A 22,211-nucleotide genomic window follows, 5' to 3' on the forward strand; every position below is an offset into this window, starting at 1 on the left:
AAGACAAGCCACAGAATGGGAGAAGATATTTGCAAGACACACACCCAATAAAGAACTGTTTTCCAAAATGTATAAAGCCTGCTTCTCTGACACCTGACTTTTCACATAGCCTCTCCCCCCCTCACTATATGTTTCCATTCTGCCCAACAGAATTTTGCCCTAGTTTCAGTTTGAAATTATTTAGATTCCTGTATCACACAAAACTATGTAAAGACATTGGGATCTCAAGATTTAAACATTCTCTTGTGTTCCAGTTTGTCTTCTAGATTGGGTTATTGTTTTAATTACAAGTGGTATGTAGCCGATACAAATAATGTGAATTTATTACACATTTTGAAAATTATTAAACATAAAAGGTAATTTTTTTATTAGAAATGGCTGATAAATGGGCCAGTTTTTTGGAGTAGTTTGTGTATCCACCCATACATATTCCTTATTTCCAAGAAAAGAAGGAGTACAACACAAATCCCATTCCTATACAGATTTTTACTGTTCAACTGTAAGAAGTCCCAGTTACACAAGTAAACAGATCAGCAGAGGATGAGATGGTTAGATAGCATCACTGACACAGTGGACATGAATCTGAACAAACTCTGGGAGATGGTGAAGGACAGGGAAGCCTGGCGTGCTGCAGTCCATGGGGGTCACAAAGAGTCAGACACGACTGAGCCACTGAACAATAATGAAAGGTTCGTGTGCTCTAAAGACCCCACCGTGGCCTCCTTCCATTAGTTTTCTGCCCCAGACCTCAGGGTGACCAGTCACAAGAATGATTTTTAAGGACTGTCTGCTGACAAGTTCATGCGCCTCTGTCAATTTTGTTGCAAAGACTGGAAACGGTCTGAATTGCAAGAAGATATGTTTGCTGCAAGCAGGCAGACAGACAGGCATCATGGGTAAGCCCAGCAGGGGGTACTGACCGTTTTTGGGGAAGTGAGAAAAGGGTGACTATGCAAAGGAAGCTGGGAAGAGGGGCTGCACCAGGGCCCAGGTGGGCAGCATCCTGCCCTGGCCATCAGCTGAGCTGGTGTGGGCACCAGATTCTGTGGCTTTAAGTCAACCACAAAGGCAAGGAAAGAGCCTAAGCAGAAAGAGTCTTGGGCTCCAGCAGGAAGCTGCCTGGACCTGGGGGCATCTCTCGGTTCCCCAACACACCCGGATCCAGGGGTGGCTCCTCCTGCAGAAGGGGAGGCTCACTTACAGCCCCAGGCAGACACAGCAGGAGGGCCAAGCAAGAGGGCTGTGGAGGTCATCCTGTGTGCCTGGCATCAGGGCTACAGAGTGCAGCTGTGCAGGGTCCCAGCAGACAGGCAGGGAAGGCCTGTGTGGCTGTACTGGGGGGCAGAGGTGCCTGCCTTCACGACCCCAAAAACAGCTCTGCCTGTCACCAAGGGGCTCTGTCAACTGCATCTGAAACACCTTGGGGTGTCCATGGAGAACACTGCCTGCCTGGGCCTTTGGCCCACCACCCCACTGTCGCTCACCTCCTCTTCCACCTTCCAGGCACAGCACCAACTCCCCTGCCCCCGCTTTAGGTCTCCATCCTGACATGCCCACGATCCCTCCAGGACTCCAGGATACCGCCCAGCACTGGACCCTTCCTGGCCAGCCCCAGCCTTTCTGCAGGTTCAGAAAGAAGCTCATTCTTGGCTCAGACGTGAGCCTATGACCCACTCCAGTTAATGGGATGTGCAGAAAGGGGGTTCTGGGGACCGTCCTGGCTCTCACATGCCAAGAGGAAGCTGCTGTGTCTGGAGGGGGCCCATGGCCAGCACCAAGGGTGATGCTGATGCAGGGGTGGGGCAGACAGATGGAGGTGATGGGGCCCGTCAAGGCATTGTCCAGCTGCTGAATCAACCTGCAACCTGTTTTGTCCCTGAAACCCATCCTGCTTCTGGAACTCTAGTGCAATAATACACTTCCTTATTGTTCAAGCTGGTTTTACTGAGTCTGCGTCTTGCAATGAAACACACCTGACTTTATGCCTTGCTTATTAGGCAGTCCTGATCTCAGCCATCTGAGGGCTGCTTTGGCTTCTTAAGTATCACTCTTGATGCAGAGGGTCTCAAATTTAATATACATTAGGATCACCTGGAGTGACTGAAAATGAGAGGCAGAATTTAAGGGGCATCAAAAGACCCCCCTCAGTGGTTGCGATAAGTCACATTCTAACCCAATATTTTAAAATATTAGAAATAATGACAAAATCCATGTGAGCAAAGTATCAAAACTTTAAATAAAGATGAGATCACCATTACTCATGTCTCCCTTTGGGTCAGGCTCCAGAGCCGCCATGGCTGGCTCCTTCCCCAAGGTGGGATTAGAAGGGCAGGCAGGCCCCAGCCTGCATTAATCAATTACCAACCTGCCATTTCCACCACGTGATGCTGGAGAGCTGGGGATGGACTAAGGCCACACTGTGGGAAAGAGGACCCCAAAGCAGTCTCAAGTCATGCACAGGCAGGCTTCCCATGGATCAGGGCTTCCCTTTAGGTGGGGTCAGCTTGGTAGGTGGGCTGCCTAAATCAACTCCTCCCTGGATTCTGGGAATGAGAGACAGGCTTTGGGAAACGGGGCACTGCCTTATTTGGTTCCCCCAGAGGGTGTTTGGTCACGGCCAGGAGGCAGGGCAGGGGAGTAGGGGAGAGGGAACCAGCAGCAGCAGCTGTCCACCCAGGGTCAAAGAGGTGAGAGGACATGGATTTATGCGGCAGCTCCTGCCCCTTCCTGCGGGGTTGCTCCAGGGACCTTCACCCCTCCTGCGTCCTCCCTGGCAGGCGCACAGGGAACACAGACGAGGGTGGTGAGAGCTGATGGTCACAAGCCAGTTGGTGTGCGCAGAAGCGGGGACAAGGGGATGTGGGCGTGGCTAGGAGTGGATGGGGGTGTGTGGGCGGGGTCAAGCAGGGACTGAGGACGTGGGCGGGGCACGAGGACAGCTGCCCGCTGAGCAGAGGCGCTGGATGGACCCCCGCCAGGCTGGATGGACTCCGTATTCTTCCATGGGGCTCCCTCCACTTGGCCCAGAGCTCCTGAGAGTCCTGGAGTCCTGGGAGATGCCTCTGGGGACTCGCAAGTACTACCTCCAGGTCAGTGTTTTTATCTACGCCAACCTTTGTCAGAAATCAGGATGGTGGCCACCTTGTAAGAATTGGGAAGACACGTTTTCCAGGCAAAGCCATTAATTATTCTGTGTGCAGAGCCAGGCAGCTAAATCCCCCGTTCCTGGCTGGGCCAAGTGCAGCTTGGGCTAGGTGGCCCCAGAGTCACTCTCTCGTGGCGGGGGAGCAGCCACCTGGCATACCACCTGTGCAGGGCAGTACTGGGCGCTTCAAACGCACTTTCATCCAAACCCTGGAACAACCCCTGTGGCAGCTTTCTGCAGAGGAGGAGACCCAGGGAGGCTGAGAACCCACAAAGGGTGGTGGTGGGGCTGAGGTAGAGCGGTCCTCCCAACTCCAGCCTAGGCCCCTCTTTGCTGCACCACCCTACCTTGCTCACTTCTGCCCTGTTCTCTGGCTGGTCACACCCTGCCACCTCCTGGCCTGCCCATCTAGCAGCCTGGCCATGCCATGGGCAACGGCCATAGGAAAGGAGGCTGTAGAAGGGCGGTCCACGGGCCTCCAGATTGTGGGGAGGAACCAAGACAGAGGTGGCTCTTGAGGGCTGGGCACTGAGGGAGGCCCAGGAAGACCCAGATGTGGCTCCTGCCCAGGGGCGCGGCAGCAGCCACACAGCTGCAAGGCGGGCTCTTGCTGTGGGGGTCAGACCTGGTCACGGCAGCAGTTTGTTTCCCGCACCCAGTTCTCTGAGGGATTCTCGATGAAGTCAGAAAGGAAGGTTTTCATAGACTTTCTCTGAAGTGCCCCAGATCCCAGGGCTGTAGGAAAACACGGACCCTCACTGGTGACCTCAGGACTGCTGGCTAAAGAGCCACATAAGCTCCCCACCCAGAGAAATGGCCACATTGAAAAATGAAAATGTCCAGGGACTCCCCTGTGGTCTAGTGGCTAAGACTCCCTCCTCCCAATGCAGGGGGCCCGGTTCAATCCCTTGTCAGGGAACTTGAACACACACGCCACTACTAAGACCTGGTGCAGCCAAATAAATAAATTTTAAAAGTATTAAAAAAATTAAACATGTTCAGTGTGGAGGGTGCCGGTAAACAGGCCATATGACATTTCAGCCATAATGACCCAGAGCCATAAACAGACCCAGCAATCCCTACATGCATATTGGTGTACCAGAGGATGTTTCCCACATGAACGTTGCAGTGAAACAGTGAAAGTCAGAAGTGGTTACCAAGCCCACCCGAAAGAAGTATATGCACATGTAATAATTTTCTCCACTTTCAGGGTTTTGCTGCTAAACCTCCCCAAACACTGGATTCCATCGCCCAGGGTCTGACCACAGTAAAACAAGAATAGCAGTCAGGTTGCGGGGGCATGCACCCTGCACTGGGTGTGCCTGAGTCTCAGCGCCCCTGCTACCCGCTCTCAGGCCTGTGCCCAGGCCCATCCTCCGCCAGGAGCACCGTGGACCTCCTGTGAACTCACGAGGCACCTGTCCTTCATCACTGCTTTCAGCATGTTTACCTGTGGTTTACCTGTTCCCTGGTCTCTCTCCCCCAGGGCAGGGAGTGTCTGTCTGTTCCCTATTAAGTCCCCAGGGCCTCAAAAGGCCCACACCCTCAAAGAGTATTTGTTGAACGACTGTGTGACCTTGTTTAAACTTTATGCCACCCTGAGACGTTTCATTATTCTCGTTTCATCTTCACTTTCCTTTCTCTTACCTGCATGTTTGGATTTATCATTTTATCTTAGCATGTTAAGTCGGGGAACATAGCAGTTAGTTCTGACAGTGCACTTGCCGGGTATGATCAGGATGGCTGCCCCATGCCAGGCATATGACTTCTCAGCCCACCCCTCCACCCCCCTGCCGGCTCTGGTCTTAGGCCCCGGGGCCGTACCCAGCTCAGAAGGCCCGTGGGCAGCACAGACTGGGCCACGAGGAAGGCATTGACCTGGCCAGGCCAGTCACGATCCTTGTCTGGGATGTTTTGAACTGGACCAGAGAAGGGGACTTTCTCTTTGCTCTGCTCAGGAGGCTCCCTCAGAGCTGCTCAGGGCCATCTGCTCTGAGAGGCGAGAGGGCCTGCCCTGAGCATGTGCTGGCTGGACCAGGGCCCCTGAGGCCAGTCCCACCCTGTCCTTCCTGAAGCCTGTTATTGAGCCAGCACACTTGGGTCCTGCCTGAGCTCCAGGATAGGGTCTCTGTCACCTGCAAGCCTGGCACCCTCACTGCACGCCCTGGCCTCCGCTGGCCCTGGCCCCTGGCCACGCACACTGGGAGTTGTGTTGGGAGCAGCTGGCGGCAGCCGCGCTCTGTGCCTGACAGGGTGAGAACAGCCCGCCCGCGGCGGCTCCACAACCGGGGCAGGCCCAGCTGGGCCATCTCAAGCCCACACACATCTCCCACTGAAACGGGTGTTTATTACCCCTGGAGCAGGGGCATCCGCTGGCCTACTCCTGCAGGGGGCCTGGTGCCATCACTCCCTACAGAGACAAAGTCCACCTCCTGCGCGGCCCCTCAGATAACCTGCAGCTCCCTCCACGTGGACCCTCCTGCCTGAAGCTCCTCTCTGCCTCAGAATCTGCCAAGAATGCTTCCTGAGTCAGGGGGATGCCCTGCTGCACCCCCATGACGGTCCTATTGCAGCTGCTCACGTGTTCAAGGAGGCAGGTGCCCCTCGACTCTTGGCTGTGGCTTCCTGCACCCGCTTGTCCTGGGGTACGAGTGTGCAGGACCCACACATGGGCTCTGCCAACACTGCTTTTCTGTGTTGCCCTTGAATGAGCAGCTGACAGAGGACCACCCTCACCCACAGAGAAAACCCTACTGGTTCCCCATTTATGCCTCAAATAGCCCTTGAACGCTCCCTCCTTCCCCCAGGGGCACTAACAGAAGACGAGGCAGGGAGGGTGTGCCTGGAGACAGGGCTCCCCCCGCCGGGCTCCCAAGATCCCCATTTGTCTTCTCTGTCCTTCAGTCTGTCCAGAATGTGTCCAGGGGTGTCCCCCATTGTCCTCGGTGTGTAACCCTCTGGGGTGGGGCTCCCCATACAGGTGACAGACCTCAGAGCTGATTTCACAGAGAGGAAGAACCATGCCCAGGCCATCTCATTTCTGGGACTGCAGGGGTCTGAGGGGGATGTGACCCCCAAAGGGCTTTTCCTGCCAAAAGGCTGGCCCAGCAGGGGCCTGACGGGAGCGGTGTGTGGCTGGCCTTCCCTCCTGCCCATGGCGCTGGTCTGAGAGCAGCTCTGAGGCTGGACGGAGCTGGAGCCAGGTCTGCCCTAGCTCTGCGGGAGAGCTGGGCTTTCTTGACAAAGATGAGGGGACGTTGCCTCCTCCCTGGTCTGCCCTGGGGAAGCCGGAAGACAAAGGTGGCCATGCCTGGTCCCCCAGTCAGCCCCACCCCCTCCTCTTGTGTAAGAGATGAAACCTCAGCTCTCGAAGTGGGCAAAACCAGGCCCGGGGACACGCCACTGTCCCCACATTCCTGAGTGGGCCCAGGCAAGCTGGGGATTGATGAGCCCCTGGAGCTAGTGAGTGTGGCGCTCAGTGCTCCCCACCCTTCACAGACCTCTCCCCAACCCTAGCCACTGTCTACTTGACACCCCTGCTCAGGATGGGCCAAACTCCAGAGACGGCCCTCCTCCCACCCACACCCTGGAGTCTGGACACAGTTGGGTGTAGGGGGAGGGGAGGATGTGGGCAGGATCTGAATGCAATGGGCAGATCACAGATGCTCACCTCAGGGCAGGCTGGTCATTTCCCACCCGCGTGGGGCACTTCACCTGTGACCCCCACAGAATCCTCACACCAGGCCCAGGCAGCGGACCTCATCTGAGCTGAGGCCCAGAGAGGGGCAGCCACTCCCCACCCGAGACACACAGCGTGTAGGCGTGGGCTGGATTCTCACCAGTCTGCCACACTCTCTGAACAACGGAATAGGATTCTCCGGAAAGAGGAATGATGAGCCCTGAAAGCATCACGCTCAGTGAAGGAGCCAGACACAAAGGCAGCGCATCACAGCATCCCATTGATGTGAACCGTCCAGAGCAGGCGGATGGAGAGACAGGAGGAGACGGGGGTGGGTGAGGGTGACTGCTGAGGGGCACAGGGGTTCTTTTAGGGGAGATGAAAATGTTCTAAAATTAGACGGCAGTGACGGTTGCACAGCTCTGTGACCAGACTAAAAGCCACTGCAATTGGGCACCTTGCATGGGTGAGCTGTATACTATGTGAGTTATCTCAAGAAAGCTGTTTTTAAATCAAAGCAGACCCAGAATTAAGGCACCTTCTGAATCACAGTCATGCCTGGCTCCCAGGAGAGGGGGCAGGTAAGGGCCGGGGTCCAGCCTTTCCCCACCATGGCGGGTGGGGCAGGCAGCCACAGGCCTGGAGGCTCGGGGAAGGGAGTTCCATGTGGCCGGTCCATGCAGAGAGGCAGGGCCGGGGTGCAGGCGGGTGGGAGGAAGACCTGAAATAGCTCTCAGAACCTGAAACTCCGGGGAGAAGCTGAGGGCAGTGTGGTGGCCGCGAATGGGGAACTGGGCTGCTCCGAGGGAAAGGAGAAGTTCTGTTGGGGGAGTGTCGGAATGAAGCGGCAGGGGAGGGTGGCAGAGATGGCCAAGCAAGGATTCTCTCATGGGAACGCTCACTTTTCCAGAGCCCCTGGGCACCACTCTCTAGTTTGGTTGTGGAAGGACCCCGGGAGAGTAGGGGGGAGTTCCATTCCTCAGATCTGAGACCAGGGTGGGGGCCGGGGGAGAGACCAGTGCAGCCCCAGAGGACAAGGGGGCCCACACTTTTCCATCTGTAAAGGGGCAGGCTCTGCGCCAGGCTCCAAGGGCATGCGGCATGTGCTGTGAACTCGGACGGGCTGTGAAAAGGTGGAGACTTGAGTGCGGAGACTATTTGAAAACTGCAGAGAAGGTGCGAAATGAGAAATCAGAAAGCCCTGGTTTGGAAAGGCGCTTCAGACTGGGGATTGGACCCCTGTCTTGAGTGAAACCAGAAGTCTGCTGGCTAGGGCTTCTGCAGAAGCCTGCTTTTCCTTATACCAAGGGGCTGGTCCAGTTTTGTCCTCTGCATCATCTCTCTTCCTCTTTCTTCTTGCTTGGGAGGCAGACGTGATGCCTGGAGGTGGTACAGCCACTTTGCAGCTAGGAAGCCACTAGTAAGTGGAGGTGGAATAGAAAGAGCAAAGCAGCCTGTGTCCCGGATGGCCACACCAGCCTCGACCACCTGCTTCTGAGCTTCTGTTACATGGACAAAGACAAACAAACCCTGTTTCTACTGCTGTTGGGTTTTCTGCTATTTGTAGTTGAATGCAATCCTGTTGGAGACAGGGTTGAAATCCTTCGTGGGGAGGGTTGCCAGATTTAGGAAATAAAAATACAGATGCTTGGTTAAATTTGAATTTTAGATAAGCAGTGAATAGTTTTCAGTGTAAGTGTCTCCCAGGAATTATTTGGGATATACTTATATGAAAATATTGTTTATCTGAAATTTGACTTTTCATGGATAAAGTAACGGATCCTAGAGAGCTTTCACATCTTGCCTGAGAGCTTGTCCTGAGTGGTGTGGGGGTGGGGACATAGCTGTATCCTCGTGCTCTGGGGACGCTAGGGCTTCCTAATTCTGTTGCTGTTCAGTCACTCAGTCCTGTCCAACTCTTTGCAACCCCACGAACTGCAGCATGCCAGGCTTCCCTGTCCCTCACCACCTCTTGGCGTTTGGTCAAGTTCATGTCCATTGAGTCGATGATGCCATCTGACCATCTCATCCTCTGCCACCCTCTTCTCCTTTTGCCCTCAATCTTTCCCAGCATCAGGGTCTTTTCCAATGAAGGGCTTCCTAAAACCTGCTATAAAACCATGCACAAAGGAGACTTGTCACCCAGGACAGAGCAATCCAAACCAAGTGTGGTCCGAAGACAAGACTCGGAGAGAAAGCGATGGTCGGTAGTGGAAGCCTCTGCCCCAGTTTTACGTGGTCATGACATTTTCATCCCATTTGACTAAAGTGCCAGCTGTGGATGAGGGGACAGTTGTTCCCCATGGACAGTGTGTGACCACCAACCAGGACTAGCCCCAGGAGCACTCTGTTGTCAGCGATGCCGAGGCTTCATCCACGCTCCACAGAAAGCTACTGGGATCGAGCCATGCCTGCCTCGAGCTGAGAGAGGGGCGCAGGCTCCCAGGTGACCTGCAACCAGGCTGCCGAAGGTCCACACGCCAGGGCTGAAACATATCCAGGTTCCAGGACCCACCTTTCAGGGGTGACACTCACTGGGCCCCATGGAGCATGGTTGCCCTCAGCATCCCCTTTGGCCCCAAGGGCGCCCGGCAGAGCCTGGTGTCACAGCCGCAGGCAGTCTGGTCTGGTCTGCGGCTGGGGTCTTCCCGACTGGCATGCATCTAACATTCTCCAGAGACCTGGCCAAAGGAGCATGAGGGAAGCCTGGAGTCCTTGCCTTGCAGGCCTCTGGTCTGCCCCCTCCTCTCGCCTCTCCTCTCCTGACCCCTCCTCCAGTGAACAGTCAGTCTCTTCCGCAGGCTGGACCGCTCTCGAGGCTCTACCTCAGGGCATAAAGACCCAGCCAGACTCCTCTCCTCCTCACCTTCCTCTGATAGAAATGCCGGTCTCGTGTCCCACAGTCAGTGGGCATCCTGCGACGGGCCTGGATGTCTTTCTGTTGACGCTGATTGGGCCCCAGATGCTGTAAGTTGGGTGTTAACTTGCAGGAAACCGACAAGTTGCAAACCATTTATGCTCATAGTGAAGACTGTGCTTCACCGACTATGTTTAGGGGTCTCAGGGCGGCATTCTCTCTTCTTGGGGTGGAATGTCGCCCACACCCTCCCTTGAGTTGCCTTTGCCTCCCAGCCGGCTCCCTCAGCAATCACACAAACACAGATACACTCTTCATAGAAGAGTGGTGTTTTTAACTTTTCAAGAGTTTGCTTTCACCTGCCTTCCAGCTTCCTTCATTTTCTCCCATCCACCCACCCGTCTGCCATCCATCCATGCACATCAGCAGTGGAATTCCAAAGTGAGACGAGCTGAGTCATTTAATAACACGCTTATTTGAATTGAAGCTGACAAATGTCAGTCTTGCTGTTCAGTCACTAAGTCATGTCTGACCCTTTGTGACCCCATGGACTGCAGCACACCAGGCTTCCCTGTCTGGGCCTGGACAGTTTGGTTTTGGGGCAACGCTTCCACTAATCAAGGTGCTAAACCCGCAACTGCAGCCTCAGGGTTTCCATGAAAATAAGCCCTGAGCATATGTGCAGCATAAAACATACGACACACTAGACCACATGACCTGTTAGATGGTAAACGCAATGTTAGGTGTTGCAAACCGGACTGTCGGCACCATCACCCAGTCTTAGGAAGATGCTGGTGAAATCACAAACAGGCCCCAAGATCTCTGCTCTTTGAAATAATCGGTTTTTGCTTTAGTCTCCCAGGCCGCCCTGAGTCTCAAAAGTCTGACTCGAAAGCAAATAATTACGAAATATGAAGACGTAGAGAAAAAGAATTCTTGTTGGGCTTGGAAACCGGTTACAATTTAGACTATAAACCAGCCACAGAGCAGAGTCACTGAACTCCCACTTTCCTGAAAAATCTGGATAAAGGTCTGATACACATGGTTTTCACTGGTGGCTCAGTGGTAAAGAACCCGCCTGCCAATTCAGGAGAGGCACGTTCGATCCCTGGGTCGGGAAGATCCCCTGAAGAAGAAAATGGCAACCCACTCCAGCATTCTTGCCTGGGAAATCCCATGGTCAGAGAAGGTGGGTGGGCTACAGTCCATAGGGTCACAAAAAGTCGAACACGACTGAGCACACACACACGCACACACGCACGCTGACACACATTCTGAAGATGTTTTCAAGACCTCCACTAGGTGAAAACTCCCGATACAAGCATGTAGATCCCAGACCAGGCGGAAAGCAGAAGGCTGATGATGCTCGAAACTTCACCTTGATGCCAACCAGTCTGAGAACTGTGCACCAGCTGTGCAGACACCCTGCAGCCCCTCCCTCACCTGGCCTCTGAAACCCCTTCCCTGGAAGCCATCGGCGAGTCTGGGTGTTTCGAGCTTGAGCTGCTCGCTCTCCTTGCTCGCCATCTGTAATAAACACGGTACTTTCCTTCATCACAACGCAGCATCAGGGAACGGGCTCTGCAGCCTGTGGGCGAGGGGACCCGAGTTGGTTCAGTAACAGTGGCAGCGAGATGCCCACCCGGAGGCCCCAGTTGGGCCTCTGCGACCTCATCTTGCTTTCTTCCGAGGGGGTGGGACACCTGCTCACTATCGCACATCTCACATGCATTAGCCAGCAGGAATGTTAAGGTCACTCTTTTCGCGGCCAGTGTGTGGGGTGAAGCCAGCTGTCACCTTCCAAAGGTTCTGTAGCGGCAACGGCTCCTGTCGTACCCAACACAAAAGCAGCAGCCCAGGGCCGGTGTGACCGAGCTGGGTGAGGCCGCTTTGTGAGAAACAGCACCTTACAGGGGACTTGATTGCTCAAAAACATTTTAGGGAACATGCCAGCCAAAAGTCACAGAGCCAGCCTCAGATCCCCTGGCTTGGAAGCCAGACCCTGGCATCCAGAACATGGCAGGGCCGTGGGAATGAAATGGGGTGCTCTCACGTCTCCTTTGTGGGAACAGGGAGAGTTCGGCGATGTGCCACGACTATTACAAACGCCCCCTCCCGCCCCCGCACCCCGTCCTGACTGCAATACCCCATCTGCACACCCTCCGCAGCGGGGGCTGTCCCGCCAGGCCTGGGCTCCAGCATGGCCTGTCATGTATTCCTGGCCTTGCTGAGGGTGCACGGGTGTGTCTGCTCAGTAGCGCAGGCTCCTGACTCCCCCAGGACTGGCCATGGCCACCTCTGTGCAGTGCTGTCTGGGGGAGGCCCGGGGGTGGTGCTCAGGCGGCCAACGGGCAGATACCAAAGTCCCCTCGGCCACCTCTTCCTTCTAGCGTCATCGAGGGGCCGCTCAGAGTGCCATTTCTGGCTTCCTAGAGTGGGGTTTCCCAGCTTGGAGACCTCAAGCCTGCTGCTTGGCGGCCACACCACCAGGACTTTCCACCACCCAAGCCTCACGTTGAAGGTCTGGAGCAGAGCTTGAGTTGGGGAGAGGAAGGTGCAGAGCGAGGGAGACCACACCAGCCTCTTCTCTGTTCATCACAGCCAGACTCCCTGCCACAGCCTCACCCAAATGACCGCTGAGCCCACGTTCAGAAAAGGTCAGATCAGGTGGGCTCGGTGCTCAGGTGCCAGTGTGCCTCCCCTGCCTCCCACCTCCACTCACGCTAGTTTCCGTGGGTGGGGCTTCCCCAGCAGCCACGGGGATTCACAACCTACAGAAACGCCCAACATTGCGCTGGACACGTGACTGTACAAAAGGCCTTTCTCAACAGGAGCTGCAAGGGGTCACCTCGCAGCCCCACCCTCAGGCTGCCAGGCTCAGGGGGCCACCAGGCAACGTGGCCACGCCTGTGCTGATGCCATGGTTTCTATCATCGTGGGGAGAAAAAGGAATATCGCAGGACTCAATACTTCTATGTAGCAATTTAAAACACAGACAATTACAATGTATCTGGGAAAGACACCCAGATAAAACAGTTCCTTGGACAGTTCCGCAGGTGGGCGACTCTGGTGCTGACATGCGACACAGGCCCCATTTTACATTGAGGATTCAGAGCCGAGTTTGGGGGACCGACCTCGCAGGACATCCTGAACTGGGTCCAGGACCTGTAGCCTGGCTTTCAGTGATCCCAGGGTGGGGGCAGGGGGGCAGCCTCCAGGACAGGGGGCACTGGATCTACAAGCAACTCCTTTTTATGAAGAAGTACGAGAGGGAGCAGCTCTGGGATGAGGTGACAGCTTGTTTCCCCTGCTTGGGACGGGGCTTTCCTGAGGTGGGCAGATTATTTCATAATTTAAACGAAAGGTGGGCCGATGGCAGGAGCAGGCAGCACGTCAGGGGCCCCCCGCGGATGCCGACCAGACTGGTCCCTCTGTCTCCCAGGTCCTGCAGGCTCAGCAGCCTGTGCAGTAGAAACTAGATGTGGCCTGCGTGTGAAATGTTTCATATTCTGGCAGACAGAGAAATCAGCTTTAAATCTTCTGTTAAATCTGGTCTACCCGAAACGTTATCATTTTCACTTGTATTCAAGTTAGAGTATTCAGGTATCTGTTGCATCCTGCTTTTCCCCAAAGACTTTGAAATCCTATGCCAGGGTGTCTCCAGCTGGACGGACAGCCCCAGAGGGTGCCAGAGCCTCAGGGCCGGCTGGTCTCATCCATGCTGAGGGTTGGGTCAGGGGCTCAGGGAGGTGCGTCACCGTAGTGATGGGTGAGAAGCAGAGTCTGGACTACGGACATTTGCCTGAAAGGGAGGCGGCTGGGCAGGGCAGGGCTGCAGGACCTCGTCCAGCTGTCTCTGGTCCCCGCGGGAGGGAGGGAAGCACCTGGCAGTTTCGGTTTCCACAGGAAGCTGCCTGCTCCCGTCTCCCCTCCAGCCAGCTGTGCTCTCTGCCCTGCAGCTTCGAGTGGCAGCCCCCGCCTGGAGAGCCCCCCAGGTGGGGACAGCCCCTCGAGCTGCAGACGAGGAAGCCCGGGTCGAGGGGCCAGAGCTGAGCAGAGTCCCCTGTCCGCCCTCTTGGGCCTCAGAGGATGGAGCAGGGTGCGATGCACCTGGGAGCTGAGAACTGGAACGATACTGTTCTGACTTGCAGTTTTTTGTCACCTGCTTTAGAATATCAGGTCCTGACCCTGGGTCTAGAAAACGCTGTGGTGGTGGAGGGGTGGAACGGCATCTGTCCGTGCATCCATCTGTCCAGGCCTCCTGAGAAACGGGAGCGGAGAAGCGAGGGCCGTGTGCATGGAGCCTCTCGGGGAGGCTCCTGGCCCAGAGGCTGAGGCACTGCTTGGCAGGAGTGGGTGTGCGGTCAACAGTCGGGCTGGGCTGGTGGGCAGTGTCCTGGGGAGGTGGGCCCTGGGACCCCTCAGTAAAGTGTGATCTCTCTGAGGTCTAGGGTCTGGGTTTTGGGGTTCCTGCATCTGTGCTGTCGCCCCGTTCACAGCGAGGCTGGAACCCTAGACCTTTCGTCTTAAAAAGAGGACCCAGGTGTGGGAAGACCCCCACAGCCCCAGCCCCTGAACTTTCTGAGGGGCCCTGTCGGCCTGGGAGGCAAGTGTCCCAGTGCCCCTCCTGCTTGGCCTCCCTCCCGCCATGCTGCCCCCTCCCAGGGCCTGTGAGGTCGGGGCTTTCCACGCACTCAAAATGCACCCCGATTTGGGAGGAAAGGAGGAAGCGCTGGGAGCCCCAGGGCGGGTGAATCCCTACTTCCTTCCACAGGGCCCCTTCTTCACTCCCACCAGGGACCTTGGCTGGGGAGGGGGTACAGACAGGGAGGTCACAGCCAGGATCCTGCAAGGGCTGAGAAAAGTGGGCTGGGCCGGGTGGGTGCCGGGGTCCTCCCTCTCCATCCCCAGCTTTTCGGGGGCTGGCTGCCACCCCCACGTCATAGATGAGAAGACAGGCCTGTGGGGTCCTGGGCAAGTGATGGAGCTGGTTTCCAGCCCGGCCCTCCTCCCGTGGTTCTAACCTGGTCCAACCTGAGCAGACAGGTCCGGAGGGCACATCTTCAGGGTGGCCTCCTGGCCCCTGGCCAGCATGAGGGCCAGGCCTTGGTTCCCTGTCCACCGGACCAAGGGCACTGGGGACACTGGTCACGTCTCTAGGGCAGTGACAGCCCATCACTGGCTCCTGCAGCTGTGAGTGGGTGGGGCCCAGCCCTCCACTGTCTGACATGTGCGCCTTCGTCCACCAGCGCCCCCAGGCCGTAAGCCCCCAGGCTGTGAGCCCCCTGGAGATTCCTCTCAAGAAGGGACCCCTTGCTGCACTGCAGAGTGAAAGCCACGGTCAGAGTCCCCGTTGCCCCATGAGCCCTCAGTTGCCTAGCGTGGCCCTCAGAGAGCCCAAGCTCACTTCAAGGGCAGTCGCGAACCTGGCCCGGCCCACTTTTCTGACAGTTGCAGAGGAGCAAGGAGCACAGGGCTTTGCTCCGCGGCCTGGGGGGGGCAGCCCTCGGGCATCCGCGGGGGCGGTGCTCTGTCCAGCTGTCAGCGGGGCGCCAGCAGCATCTGCCCGGAGCTCCTGGAGTGAAGCCAGCAGACCCCAGAGTGGGCTCTCAGCGGGCTCAGCCCAGGGGCTGGGCTGCCAGGTGTGGCTCCCACACTGGAGTGCTGGGTGCCAAGGGGGTCCCTTTCCTGAGGTCCCACCCAAGTGCATTTCCTCCCAGGGAGGGTGCTGGGCAGACAGGGAAGTTCCAGCCCTGCTGGGGACTGCTGTGTGACCTTGGGTAGGTTTCTTGGCCGATCAGATTTGTCTTCATGTGTGCAGCCAGGTCAATGATGCCTTTGAAGGGTTACTGGGCAGAAGCCATGCCCAGGGCCAGGAAGGACTCTGGAATGGAGCAGCCCTCGCTTCTGCCCCTACCCTGCCCTCTCCTCCAGGGAGCAGCCTGTCCTTGGGGAACAACCTTGGCAGTCCCTCCTCTGTGCCTGCAGTCAAGGCCCTGAGACTCTGCTGTCCGAGGAGCAGGCCTGTGATACACAACCCAGTCATCACCCAAGGATCTCCCAGCCCCCAGAAGTGCCACCTGAGCCCTCACACCCGGAGCAGAGGTGGCCACGACTGAGGGATTCTCCCCTCAGACGCTGGCCCAGGTGGGTGAGTCCACATCTGACCCACCCCCTCCCTCTTAGGAGCTGGGGGGTGGCAGAATGTGTGCACCCTGGGTGTCTGACACAGTCCTCCAGGGCCAGATAGGTGAGGTACGAATGGGCCTGGGTGGGCTCTGTGGCTGAGTAGGTGTTGGGATGGGGGTCAACAAAAAGGTTCCTCCATCGTTGGGACGTAGGATGGTTAGCAGGTCAGTGTTTCCAAGGCAACAGAACCCACCGGGATGGCAGGAGGTGCCTGCCCTCCCTGCAGTTAGCATCCCCCTCTGGCCACTGTCCCTTCCCATGCCTCCCTGGACCTTTCCTGGAAGCGCTGCTTGGTGGTGGTGGGGGACAGTGGTCCAGGGAGCTCTTATCACACATCAAACCTGCTGGCACGTGATCTCGGATGGCCAGCCTCCTCATCTGCTGTTTATAAGCCACCTGCCTGGGTGTTCTGTGGCTTGGCAGTCCCTTTCCCTTTCTGGGCCTTGTACCCCCTTGTAGAGGACAAAGGGAGAGAAGACGGGAGGGCAGGTGGTCCAGCACCATCCACACCTCTGGCTGCAGGGGAGGGCATGCTGGTGCCCATTGGGAGGGGCTTGGATGGGCTGCTCCAGTCTCATCCCCAGGCCTGGGTCCAACTCAGCCCTGGGGCCACATGCTGTCTGACCCCTGGCAGGTCACTCCAGTCTCTGGGCCTCAGCTCCCGCCTGACAGCAGCTGTGATCTAGCATCTAGAGACCAACACAAGCCACTCTCCAGGGCCCCTGTGCTGATCGGTGCACTCGCTGTCTGCGGGTGGTCGAGTCACCTGGACACGGGGTGCACTCATCACCCAGGGCTGGGCACCCCAGCAGCACCACTCCAGGTGCTGAGAGTGCCATGGCAAGCAGACAGCGGAGCCAGCACACCAGGGAGACAGGATAAGTAGACACGGAACCGCCTCCTTCATTAGATAGAGTAATAAGTGAAGGGGAAACAGCAGGAAAGGGGACTGGGCACACATGTTGGGGGGGGAGGGCAGGGTAACCAGAGCAAAGACTTGAGAGGGGGTGGGAGGGGGCCGAATGGAAGAGGAGCCTGTGGGGAGGGAACAGGGCCAGGGAAGGTATCTGGGGTGTTGGTGGGGTGGCCATGCACCAGCTGGATACAGGGAGAGGGGTGGGCATGGGAGGGGGGCAGGGGAAGCCCCCAGAGGGCGTGCACACAGAAGAGAGGTGGTCCGGCCTGACTACTTGAGTTCAGTCTTGTAAACAACGGAATGGCAAATTGACTCCCCAAAGCCCCACAAGAAGAGCCTGTCAACACCCCACCTCCAGAAGACCCTTGGATGGAATCCCCATGGATGCCACCTCCGTTCTGGGCCACCCTCTGCTGGTCACTGCCTGCTCCAGGATGTCTGCCTGCCCTGGCTGTGCCAGCAGGACTGTACGAGGGTTTTTAATGCTGAGACTTTGATTAGCGCCATTGCAACCCTACCTCTGGCCCCATCACCTGTGTGAATGAGCCTGAGTCCAGCGGTGGCCCCTCTTTCCCTTCCCTTGGCCTCTCCTCTGCCACTGCAGTTGTGGAAGTGAAGATGTGAGAGGTTAACACCAATGCCTTTCTTCTCAGTCAAGACACTTTGAGAAGTGAAAGTCTTTGCCTCCTCTAGCTACCCGCCAAGGGACCACTTCCTTCAGGAAGCTGGCCTGGATTGCACCCTGTCCTCTGGGCATCACTCCTGCCCCTAGCTCTGTCTTCTGAAGTTTGGATTTGTTGTCTAATGGGTGGGGAGGACGTGGATGGCTGGAGTCCTCCTGCTAGCTGACCCCGGAAGTCTCTCTCCCAGGCTTGTGGGATGGGAAAGCATGGAAACGGCAGGTCTCAGGGAAAGAGTGCTCCACATTTACGCTGGGGGTAATGCACTCCTCCCAGGACCTGGGGTGGAGTGTGGCCCTCCCTCCCCGGACTTATGCTGGGTCCTGACACGGGGCATGGGGGGATGGGGGCAAGCTGCACCCCTGCTCCTCTGTTCTGGAGGCTGGCCTGGGCCAGGTCAGGAGGCTTAGGAGATGGGCATGGAGGGAACCCATGGGCGTTTGTCCTGCCACCCTCTCTCCAGGGCTCTCCCACTCCGTTCCTGGCCTGGCCCCTTCTCAGCTTATTCCTCTCCTCCCTTCCCACCCCTCAGGTCAAGGAGTGTCCCTCAGACATCTGTGCTGGCCGGGTGACTCTGTTTGATCTGTGTCAGTGGTTTCTCTTCAAACTGTCCACACTGTTGCCCAGGGGTCATGCGAGCAGTTTCCTGTCAGGACCAACTGATCTGGCAGGTGTCCAGGGCTCCTTCCACCGTAATGGGCCCCCACTCCCATCTGAACCTGCATCCATCCTGTAGGGTCAGTAGAGCCGGGTCCAAGCTGCCTCTGCTCTTGCCTGCTGTGTGCCCCTCAGAACCTTGGTATCTTCTTCTGAGATGGCAATCACAACCTCACATGGGGCTCGGCAGCCCTGAGCCAATATCCTGACACAGGAGCCCCCAGCACCATGTGGTCAACAAGAAGTGGAGATGGGCCTGGAGAAGGGAAGGAAGCCCTGCAGGATATGAGCAGTGCAGGGACAGGACAGCCGTCCCACGTGAGGCAATGGTACAGAAGTCAAAGGACAAATTGCTCGCAGGACTTTGTACAGAGACGCAGATGGACGGTCACTGTGGGGCTCGGTTCTCAGTCCCACACTGCACAGAGGGGCTGTGGACTCTGCCGTCCGCCCAGGCACGCGCCAACCCCAGACGCCCTGGGTCCTCCCACTATGAACTCCCCAGTGTCCACAGCTGACTGTCTCCTGACAGCCCTGAAAGCGTGGCCAAGGGCCTCAGCTGATCGGAAAGTGAGGTGGCGGGCGGGCAGTGGGGCAGAAAACACGCGGGATCCTGATAACCTGGCTCCCCTCTTGCAGGATGCACCCCTTGAGGCTCCCTGACCCCCATGGCAGCTAGAGGCCATGAGCCCATGCCCTGGGCCTGGCTGTGCCATAGGCAGCTATGCAGGCCATGGGCTCCTTTGCCCCAATCCTGCCAGCTGGAACACAGACAGGATGGTTGGAGCTCAGTCACCTGGAATGGGGTGGCCCTAGATTCCAAAACCACTGTCCTTTTTAGAAGAGGAGGAGAGGCCGTATTAAGATGGGGGCGGAGATGGGAGGGATGTAGCCACAAGCCAAGGATGCCTGGAGCCCCCAGGAGCTGGAAGAGGCAGGCAGGACCCTTCCTCAGAGCCTCTGCAGGGAGCCTGGCCCTGCGACCCTCCTGATCTCAGACTCTGGCCTCCAGAATCAGGAGATTTCTGTTGTAATTCACCCACTGGTGGTGATTTGTTACAGCCTTCCCAGGAAATTAAACAGCAGGGAGGGGCATTCCAGACAAAGAATGTTCCAGAGAAGCGCTTGTGGCTGGGGGGGCGGTGGGTGGGGGCAGCGGGGACAGGAGGAGGGGGACAGGGGAGGGAGGGCAAGGCCACTTGGTGACACTGGTGACCTCTGAACCCCACCCCTGTGGCCAGGTGACCCAAGGTTCGCAGGATGGCTCCCTCCACGAAGCTGCCTCACTTGGACCCTCCAGTGATGGATCACTCCCTGTCTCCCTGTTACTCACCAGTCCCTCTCAGGTGACGCTGAACAAGCCTGACTCAGTTTCCCCTTCAGGCACTGCCCCTGAGCCTCCTTTGCCCGAGGCACCCCTGCCAGTGTGCTGGCTCCACCTCTTGCGTGTGGGGTCCAGCTCCTAGCACACACCACTGGCACCTTTTTTTTGCCCGCACCTTGTGGCATGTGAGGTCGTAGCCCCCACAGTGGAATACAGAGTCTTACCACTGGACCGCCAGGGAAGTTGGGCACCTAACAAGCCTGAGTACCGTGAACACCCTCTAACCAGCACTGTTCCTTTCTGCCTGCTGCCGCGGCCGCACACACCTCGGGGACGTGCCAGGGGGGTGGGTCTGTCCCCCCACCCCCGGCCCCACCCCCGCTTCCTACCAGCAGGAGGGCAGCGCAGGGTTCACGCACGTTCTCAGACAGACAAACTCAGCTATAGAAGATATTACTTACTATTCTTTTAGTGGTTTAGGTGCTACTTGACGTTTGGAATCTCAAAGCTTTTCACAGACTCTTGGGAAGCCTGCGGGACAGACCCACTGACCCAAGGCCTGTCCTGGACCCCCCGGCTCCCATGGAGTCCAGCACAGCCCCACCTGCCACTTCCCGTGGTGGAGATGCCCGGCACCTGGGGGCCCAGCATCTACCCCTTTGTGGGGGCATGGGGAGCTGGATGTCTCCCTGCGTGTCTGTGTCTGTCCCATGGAACCAGGTGATTAAGAGAAGATGGGCCATAAGTTCATAAAAGCCGGAGTCCCAGGACGGGGACCCCATGTCCAGGCAAGCCCCCAGTTCAACGAACGAGCCAAATGCCCACTGCTTTCCCTCCTCTCCGCGAAGCCCCCCAGGAAGCTCCAGAGGCCCACAGCCCAACACCTGGAGTGACATTGTGAGCACAGCGGGCGCATCACATTTCCCGGCCTCGGACCCCTTGCACGCGGACACACCACCATCCATCTGAACACGGCTGTGGCCAGCATCTCACACACGCTCACCCACTACCCACTGCCCACCCCTGGCTTTGAGAAGCAGCTTCTTGACCCTTTCATGGAGCCGAAGGATGGGGCCTGACACACGAGGAACCTGAGGCCCAGGTGAAGAGGGACTGGGCCCAGGTAAGGAGCGATGAGTGGTCCCAGGACAGTGGGGGTCAGGCAGGGCCACCCTGGGGAAGAAGGGACAGCTGTGTGGTCACAGCTAGAGCTGGATGGGACCAGAGGCTGTGGTCAGCCCGAGCGCAGGGCAGCCATATCCCAGGCCAGTGACTGGAGCCTCCCTGGCAACGTCTTAGAATCGTCAGCAGCACGCTAGTGACTGTGTGGAGAGGCAGGCTTTGCACACCCTGGGGCCCCAGTCCTGGATGTGCAGAATGCCAGGTGGAGCTGGCCCTCAGGTCCCTGGCTGGGGCAGGTGGTCCCTCTGCAGGGGAGATGGGCTGTCTGGGGTTGGGGTGCTGGGGTGACTCAGGCCTGCTTGTACTCTGCAGGCTACTGCAATGAGACTTGTGGATCTGTGTTCCTAAACCATGGCCACGTGGCTATGTCTGGTGAGCGGGGCCTTCTATGTGCAGTTCTGTGGGCCCCTGAGTCCCGGGAGAGCCAGGCAGATGATCCTGCAGCTTGGGCCCACAGCCTCCTACACCCCCCAGTCAGCAGCCCCTGGAGGTCTTCCCTGTATGACCACCTCTCCCTGGCACTGGCTCCGGTGGTGGGAGCCCTGGCAGGTTGCTCCTCAGTCGGGGCGGAGCAGGTCCTGGACCACCACTCGCTCCTGGGGCCCTGGACCAGCCCCTCTCCATCTGGCCTCGGTTTCCTCCTCTGAACTCCAAGTCTTAGGGGTCCCCAGCACTCTGCACACCACCTTTCTCTCCGATTCCTGGGGCCCTATTCACTGAGCAGCCTCCACCTCCAGTGTCTGCCTCTGGGTGGGGCCCACGGGGCCCACCCGTAGGCCTGGCACCTGGTGGTCCTCCCCGGCCACCTGCCCCAGCTGCACAGGTCTGTGCCCGGTGGGAGGCTGTGCTGATGTTGGACGTGAGTCAACAGGCCAGGAAGCACAGCAAGGAGATGTCGCTGCCTCATGCCACCTGCTCAGTGCCGCCCCCGCCCCCAAACCGGTCCCATCCCCTTACCTGGACCGCCCTTCCTGGGACCCCGAGGCGTTGAGCAGCTGGTGGATGCCGAGGGCCCACTGTCCAGCACGGGGGACGCCCGGGACATGGAGCCGGAGGGTGGGTTCAGGAATCTGAATCCTGCTGAGGTGGGAGGTGGGCAGCCCCGTGGTGGGCAGCAGCTTGGAGCCTGGTGAGCCCCACGTTCAGTGCCCTTCTCAACCTCGTGGGCCCTCAAGGGAAAGACACAGGCCTCGGCCAGCCTGGGCTCCTCTGAACTGGAGGTCTCCGTCCCCCAGACTGCTTCAGGCCTTCTTGCAGCCGCCTGGGGAAGGGGCGGGCGGCCGCAGGGGCTCATGTGATGCAGGGCGGGCCTGGGGAGGCGCCGGTGGGGGAGGTCGCCTGCAGCCTGCGGCGAGGCAGCCAGCTGTGTCACCGTGATAGTGCGGCCGGCCAGGGAGCAGCCGTGCAGCTGTGCCCACTGCTTCCTCAACAGGAACCATCTGGGCCCGGCCCTGCCCGGCCTCCCCTCACGGCAATTCCGTTCTGACTTCCCAACAACTTCCTCCTCCAGCCCAGCCGGTGACACTCCACCCACCCTGAGCCTGGCCCGCTGGGCGTGCTTCCTTGACCTGGGGTGGTGCAG

General features: G+C 57.9%; 1 protein-coding gene across 2 annotated transcripts in view; it reads right to left on the bottom strand.

Moving 5' to 3' along the window:
• The window catches only part of CBFA2T3 (CBFA2/RUNX1 partner transcriptional co-repressor 3), a 77,848-nt gene extending 56,155 nt beyond the window's left edge, over positions 1 to 21,693 (bottom strand). For both annotated transcript variants that reach the window (XM_052655541.1, XM_052655540.1), the window contains exon 1: positions 21,587 to 21,693. In XM_052655541.1, the coding sequence (XP_052511501.1) occupies positions 21,587 to 21,674 (88 nt within the window). In that variant the 5' untranslated portion in view covers positions 21,675 to 21,693. The remainder of the gene's footprint in view (positions 1 to 21,586) is intronic.
• Between the last annotated feature and the right edge of the window lie 518 nt (positions 21,694 to 22,211).

This window comes from Budorcas taxicolor, chromosome 18 (assembly GCF_023091745.1).
Source record: "Budorcas taxicolor isolate Tak-1 chromosome 18, Takin1.1, whole genome shotgun sequence".
Classification (NCBI taxonomy): Eukaryota; Metazoa; Chordata; class Mammalia; order Artiodactyla; family Bovidae; genus Budorcas; species Budorcas taxicolor.